This window comes from Mus pahari, chromosome 13 (genome assembly GCF_900095145.1).
Source record: "Mus pahari chromosome 13, PAHARI_EIJ_v1.1, whole genome shotgun sequence".
Classification (NCBI taxonomy): domain Eukaryota; kingdom Metazoa; phylum Chordata; class Mammalia; order Rodentia; family Muridae; genus Mus; species Mus pahari.
Genome location: NC_034602.1, coordinates 77,261,125 through 77,268,927, shown reverse-complemented (window position 1 = coordinate 77,268,927; position 7,803 = coordinate 77,261,125). Strand labels below are relative to the sequence as shown.

Below are 7,803 nucleotides of genomic sequence, written 5' to 3'. Positions count from 1 at the left end.
CCCTCCCCTCTTCTTTCCTTTCCTTTCCTCCCCTCTCCATTCTTTTCCTTTCCTCCCCCTCTTCATTTCCTCTCCTTTCCCCTACTCCCACCCATGTTTCCCCCTCCCTCTGCCCTCTCTTTCTCTCCGTCCCTCCTTTTCTCCTCCCTTCTGTCTCTTTCCTCCCCTCCCTCCCCCTTCTCTCTTTCCAGTTCTTCCTCCTCTCTCCCTCTCTTTCACTCTCCTCCCATCTCCCTCTTCTTCTGCTTCTTCTTCTTCTTTTAAACAAAGTATAAGAAAAAGATAAATTTCTCTGGAGCCCCCCCCCACCATGTACCTATAGAATTCTAGAACTTAATGTATTTCTTTTGCTGTCATGACCATGGGAGGCATAATCTAGGACTATTTATACTTGAGCAGAGCTGTGTGATTTTTTCTCATTGTTTTGACTTATTTTAAATCTCACTTTTACTTTTTCCATTACGTTTATTGTGATTTTCATAAAAAAACACAAAATCTTTTGAGAAAGAGACAAAACATACTTAGATTAACTAATAAGAGGGTAATGAGCATTCGTCTTGGATATTTAATTTCAGCAAGTTGTGTTGGTATTATATATATAAAATACTCTTTCCTTCTACTTCTCTTGGCTTTTCCCTAGGCTTCAGCCTTGATGCCATCCCTAGAAATGGCTCCGTGAGCTTCTGAACTGGGTTATCCCACTTGACTTCCTCTTTCCTTCTAATAACGTGGTTGCTACCCCTATCTTATGAATGGGACATTATTCACAGGGAATCTATTTTCCAACTTAGTAGATTGTTAAGCCCCACAGCATGTTGTGTGTGTGTCTGGCACACAGAAACCACGAACAAGTGTGAGATGTTATTCTTCTTTTTGTGGTAGCATGTATGTACATGTATTAACTCAGTAGGGTATGCCGTTGGCAATGAGTTATTGATTTGACATAGTTTAGCTACGTTTTGCTCTCTGACAGAGGTAACTAGTAGACATTTCTGGGAGAAAAGATCAAGTTGTATTATCTTATTGGTCTCAGAAAGTTTTAATATGCATGGACAATAACAAACAGTAGGCTCTCATATTCTTACTGGCCTAAATGCCTTATAATAATTAAAATTTAAAGTCAAATTTTCTCTTTTTGTTTAATTTTAAGGTCTGAATTACTTTGGATTTACTTTTGAGCTTTTTTGGGGGGTAGGGGGTGGGGGGTGGGGTGGGGAGCTAAATAGTCCTAAAAGGCATGAGATATCTGTATGAACCACACATCCTTTTCACTTTGAAGGATTTTGTGGTTCACTGTACTGACTCCTCTTGTGACTCTTCTGTTCACATATGAGGAGTGGAACAAAAATCCTGGGCTCAAAAATAGCCACCACTCAGGAACAAACGATTAGAAAATGTGATGAAAAAGCAACTATTTTTGAGTCAGGCTCTTGAAGTCAAGGCTGGCCTTGAACTCTTCTTGATCTTCCTGCCTCCACATCCTGAGGGCTGGGATTCTGGGTATCACCACCATTCTCAGCTCTGAAGTGTTTTAAATCTTTTGATACTGCTTCAGAATTGAGCTGTCAGTTTTAGAGTAGAGGAATTGAAGTCTAATAATCCTTTAGGTTCTTTTACAGTCATTGCCTCCAGTAGATAGCAGTCTGCAGCTGTGCTCCCTGGCCATTGTTTTAAGAAGAGTTAGAAGGCAGTACTCACAGGCATTTCTTCTGAACTCATGAAGCCAATTCTGGCAGGAGCATTCTGTTCAAAAGAAACAGTGTGTCACTGTATGAACTCAAGCCATCTACTCAAGCCAATATCAGAAGCCACTGAGTATCCTCTTAGGACTCAATAGTACTGTGTCCAGAGCAGAGTACAGAGTTGACTATTATTGAATAAATAGAGCCAATTTAACAGATTTAAAATTAACCTTTTCTTTAATGCTATTGTGTTGGTGTCTGTTTAGAATTATGCAAATGGAAAAGTGTGCCACTTTACTATGTAAATCATGACTGTAGGTATTTAGGGAGTATATATTTGGAATATCTTGTGTTATGTATGGATTCTATAGTTTTTAGCCCTCAAGATGGCAATGATTTTTAACGGCTGCTTTTGACAGAATGTGGACTTACCAATTGGTTTGCTCCATAAGACATGTAAAACATTCCTGGGTAAAACTGAGCAGAACAAAATAGTTATAAAAAAGTGAATCTCCCCAAGATCAGCCTTTTAAGTAGTTTCAAACACAGATGTGGAAGTAGACAGCAGACACTTACAGCGGATGCTTTGTTGTGTGCCATTGGTCCCCGAGATATGGACCGGGCGATCTGGAACACCTTTAAGAGGTGGGAAGCAGAAGAGGCAGTCAACACAGGCAACCCTCCACTGAGGGAGTTTTTTTTTTTTTTTTTAAATTAGCTATTTTCTTCATTTACATTTCAAATGCTATCCCCAAAGCCCCCTATACCCTCCCTCACCCTGCTCCCCAACCCACCCACTCCTGCTTCCTGGCCCTAGCATTCCCCCTGTACTGGGGCATATGATCTTCGAAATACCAAGGGGCCTCTCCTCCCATTGATGGCCAATTAGGCCATCCTCTGCTACATATGCAGCTAGAGACACAGCTCTGGCAATTAAAAACAATGAATTCATGAAATTCTTAGGCAAATGGATGCATCTGGAGGATATCATCCTGAATGAGGTAACCCAATCACAAAAAGAACACACATAATATGCACACACTGAGGGACTTTTTAAAGAGTTCCAGGAACACATTTTTTGATTGATTAGTATGAAAACTTAGCACTTAATATTTAGAAAAAGAAACTCAGAAATACTCTATACCTATAGGTAAATAAGAAAAGAAGAAAATTCATTCAAACTCTTTGAAATATAGACATATACTTTTTTTCTCCAGGGAAGAACCTTATTGAAATCTGTACTTACAGTTGGAAATTGTGGATCAGCAAAATCCATTATTGGTACCTGTGCCATGAGGAAATATTAAAACTGTCACTCAAAACAGACAAACTGAGTACACTTCTAATTTGTGATTACAATAGAGTAGTTTAAGATGTCTCTCTATCTTATTCTCTAAGTCTTGGGATAACCTGTCTTATATTGACATGGCTCAAGTGATCTGACACGGAGATGAGAAATGTCTATTTTGGGTTTGTTCTACATTATAGAGTGAATGGTAACGAGGTTTGGAATTGGCACATACTTGAGTGGTTTCAATTTTGGCTCGTCCATTAGTGTAATCCTTGGAAAATTTTGTAGCCTCTCAAAACTTAGGTTTATTTATTTATTGATTGTTTTTTTTTTTTTTTAAGTCAGGGTTTCTCTGTGTAGTCCTAGATATCCTGGAATTTGATCTGTAGATAAGGCTCACTTTGCCCTCAAAGATCATCTTGTCTTTGCCTGTGGTCAAGTCCTGGGATTAAAGGCATGTCCCAAGCCTGGCATCTTCTTGGGCTTAAAAGGGTTCATAATGTTTTCTTTATAGGGTGTAGTCAGGATGATATGAGGGAATAGTAAATGCCTGCCACATAGTATTGAGAGTTACACAGCACCTTCCTTTTCCTGTCCATTGTACTTTTCCTTACAATATTACAAGGTAATTTTGCATAGCTGCATTTTATCTGCAGAGGACACAATCACTGTACTATACTATTCCCAACACCGAAAACCCTCAGCTAGTGAGCCTGGACTTGTCTGACGTGTCCTATTCCCAAGGAATGCTCTCACTAAGCCAAGGTTAGAGATGCAGAGCTTTAGCAACCTGACATCTCTGATGGCAACAGATTGAAATGGATATTTATGTCTCATAAAAGGATATTAATAAAGTGTTCATCTTTTAGCATGCTAGGCCTGAGAGATGTGATTATTTAAGTATGCCCTACCAGTTGTTTTTTGTTTCGTTGTGTTAGTGGGTGATCCTGACCTGATTTTAAAGAAGTAACTTAGGTGGGCTACAAAGAATTACCTCAGTTGTTGGTGGGTTCTCTGATGGTGCCACCTGCGGCTCATCTGGTGCTATCAGCTCTCCTTCCTGCAAGGGCAGCTGTCCAGGGTGCATTGGAGGCTGAGGCCCTGGCTTCTGGGGTGTGGCCTGGACACCGGTTGCAGCAGTGGGCTGGAGGAAGGGTTTCAGTCCTGGCTGGTGAGGCTGCAAGGATGGCTGTGATGGGAGAGGTGGGGGATGCACAGGCAAAGAATATTCATACTGTAGAGAAATTTGAAAAGAATGTCAGAAAGAGATGGTTCATTGAACCACAGTGCCTAGAACTTCTACAGCCAAGTACTTGGAGGCTTGCTGTTCGGAAGGCAGTAGTCTTAAAGCAGGGTTTACACAGGAGGCAGAGGTGATACTTAAGAGAAAGTATTTGAGAAAGTTTTAAATATACTTACCTCTCTACCTTTGTTGGGACCACGGTTTCGTGGGGTGCGGAAATCTCCACACCTGCACTCTTTGGTGGAGTGACTCATTCCCTCTGGGTAGCTACCTGTATGCATCTTTATCTCACCACTTTCTTACTGGCTTATGTGAATTTGTCAATGGGAGAGGAAGTGCTTGGTCTTGCTTGGACTAGATTGTCCCAGGGTTGGGTGGTATCCAAGGGGGCGTCCCCTTTTCTGAGAAGGGGAGGGGGTACTTGTGGGAGGGATTTGTAAGGGTGGGACAGGGAACAGAGTAGGGAACACAGTAATTGGAATGTAATGTGGATAGAAAAATAAATTATGATAAAAAAAATTAAAAAAAAACATTGACCTAAGTCAACTGACAGACTTTATACCTTGGTATTTCACAGATTACTACTAGTAAACAACTGATATATGAAGGGTACTTACAATATTTTGTGATTTAATAAAAGGATAGTTAAAGTACTTAAATGTTTCATCATAAATCTATTTTGGAAGCAATCAAGTGAAGGAATAATAACACAATTCATATGGTCATTATGGCCTTGTAGATAATGCTGTTACATAAGTCCATATAGAATTAAGAGTAACTGTTAAACTATTGTGGGTTTTGTTTTTTATCAATTACTTGTAATAGGCTGCACACTATCTGTATTCTAATTGCACACTCCTGGAACAATGGGTATGGAAGTCTCATATTAACTTGGGCTCTGCCTTTTATCTTCAGCCATTGCTCATGTGTCAGCTCCTATGGCATCCATTACTTCTACCTCACTATTAACATCTTGAAATATGTGCCAATCTGTTGGAAATTCCATGAGCCTTTGAGCCATTCTAACATGTCCTTATTTTCATCCCCGCCCCAGACCACAGTTTGGATAATATGCTTATTAGAAATCTAATTAATAATAGTTGACAGATTAATATATTGGTTCCTGTTTGGCTCATTGTGTTTTCAATCAGGATGATTATTGTCATTTGAAATTAGTCTTTAGGTAATTATTTAGGAAATTTTGATTAAAATGAAAGTTATCCAGAGTATAGTCTGTTTTTATTTTTGAGGCTGTTCATTGTTATTCCTGATATTTTTACTGTAGGTCTCTTCTTTCAGAGGCTATTTGAAATAAATTGCAAATTTAAAATAAAAAATATTCCCTAAGTAACAGGAGTTATAGGACTTGATTTATTTGGTATTAGGGGAATTTTTGGTCAATTGCTAATTTGTGTTTGCTGCTATTTTAAGAACAAAAGTAGGAAAAGGTCTTAAACCTTGAGTTTGAACACATGGATGCAATTAGCTTACCTGCTGGGTTTCATGTTCCCTTGGTCCTATCCATGGGAAAGAGTTATGCGGTGGGAGGAGTCCGTGCAACCATAAACTATTAAGTGCTTTTCCAAAGCCAAGTCTAGAATACTGACAGAAACAAAGAAAGCATACAAACATTTCAGGATCGTGAGATAGCAACCAAAAGCAAAAGTGATGCTGGTTTGTGTGGAATGGGTAAGCCAATTCTCTCTTCCAACAAAATTAAGTTATGTTCTGGGCGTGTCACAATATACCATAAACTTGATGGTGATTTATCACTCTGGGAATTTGTGTTTGGGACCACTTAACAAAATTATTAGTAATTTTTATTAGTAATAAGTAATTTTATTTTACTTAAGGTAACTCAATGTATATATTTTGATGGCTTATTTTGTTGGTATTTTGAGGCAGGCTTATACTTTAGCATGTCCCCAGCTTGCCCTTGAATTTGCATTCTTTGTACATCAGCTCCTGAGTACTGGATATATTATTTCTACTTTCATCTGCCAGGACATATTAATATTACAAAATGTGTCTTTTGATACTGACTGTGTAGCTCAGGCTGACTGTGAACTCATGCCATTCTTCCTGCCTCAGTCTCCCAAAGACTGGGGTTACTGGAGTGGGGCTCATGCTTGACCATCACACTTTACTTTGTTTAAGGATTTCTTAATCACTCATTTCTTCTCTCAGTGTTTAGGTATTTACCTATTAATAAATAAATTCTAGAAACTATAGTACTGTTGCTGTCATAACCACAAACTATGAATGCTGTAATAAATATTTTAAAAAGTGTTTATGAAGATCTCATTCATCTCCTATAGTTACCTGAGAAAGTGCGTTGAGTCCCTGCAAGCTTCCCAGTTGTCTCATTGTCTATAAGAAAAAATGTGTTAATGCTCTAACATATGTTAGACATCTGTTTGACACAACTGAATTCTCATGACATTTAATATCAATACAAGTCTTGGGGTAAGGCAACTTGAATAGAGCTAAAGTAGACACAAATTGTTACCGAAAGAAAGAAATGTAAAATGTATCTTTGTCATTGACATGGTCAGTCTGAAAACAGTACACTTGCTTTTGTCATTGATTAAATGGGAAAATACTAGTTAATCTGGTGTCACATTGAGACATAGGAAAACAGTTCATTCAAATACAATACACAGACAGTTGTGAGAATATTGCTTTATCAGCCCGTTCTTTTTCCTTCACTTAATTTTTTCCTTCCTTCTTCCCTCCCTCCCTGTCTCCTTTCCTTCCTTCCTTTCCTCTTTCCTTCCTTCTGAGATGGGTCTCCCTGGACAGTCCATGTTGGTCTCCAAATCACGACCCTCCTCCTCTCGTCAGTCTCCCTGGATGTTGGGATTATAGGTGAACACCTGGCCTAGATTTACTTTTTAAATGGGAAAAGAATGCTGCTTGTATTGAATCTGAGCGAAAAACCACCTAAATGAAATTAGCTTCTCTGTGAAATGACTATCTGGCCCACACATGTACTGATCGCACTTAGATGAAATCTTGCCTGACCTTGCGAAAAACTGTGACATGTATCTGTGTTTCCACTAGCTTCTTCATTATAAAATCCTCCTATTTCACTGTGGTTTTCTAAACAAAAAATGCATTACTTATAGGATCTGCAGTAAAAAAAAAAAAGCAGCCTGTACAGGAGCAATTACAAGGTCATGTTACTGAAACTGATAGCACTTTGTTTTAGACAGCTAAAGTGTGTCCAAGTATGTTTATGTCATGAGACTTTATCACCTAAGATAAAAGCAACAGAACTAAATGTAAGCTGTTTCCAAGCACAGAATAACGGGTTTCAACACACACAATTTATGTATATATATATATATATCTGTTACAGTTGCTTTGATTCACATATGAATGTCCTAAAACTTAAAATATCTCTGAGTTTAAAAATGAAGTAGAATCATGAGATAAAGTTGTAGTGAATGTCATTAACAATTTTAGAATTCTTCCGAATGATAGTCATAGATTTCTGGAATAGGAAGACTGAGAAACAAAGCATCATGCTTAACTACAGTCAGGGGCATGCTAGTATAGAAATCACACACACACACACACACACA

The 7,803-nt window shown here is 38.5% G+C and overlaps 1 protein-coding gene across 2 annotated transcripts in view; it reads right to left on the bottom strand.

Moving 5' to 3' along the window:
- Ambn (ameloblastin) overlaps positions 1 to 7,803 on the bottom strand; it is a 13,442-nt gene that overhangs the window by 2,026 nt on the left and 3,613 nt on the right. The window contains exons 4-10 of one of the 2 annotated variants that reach the window (XM_021211164.1): positions 6,539 to 6,586; positions 5,708 to 5,818; positions 3,968 to 4,162; positions 2,929 to 2,967; positions 2,259 to 2,318; positions 2,115 to 2,159; positions 1,699 to 1,743 (exon numbers count right to left, since the gene is read on the bottom strand). In XM_021211164.1, coding sequence (XP_021066823.1) covers positions 1,699 to 1,743; positions 2,115 to 2,159; positions 2,259 to 2,318; positions 2,929 to 2,967; positions 3,968 to 4,162; positions 5,708 to 5,818; positions 6,539 to 6,586 — 543 coding nt within the window. Of the gene's footprint in view, positions 1 to 1,698; positions 1,744 to 2,114; positions 2,160 to 2,258; positions 2,319 to 2,928; positions 2,968 to 3,967; positions 4,208 to 5,707; positions 5,819 to 6,538; positions 6,587 to 7,803 lie in introns of both variants that reach the window. The other variant, XM_021211163.1, reaches the window with a different exon arrangement.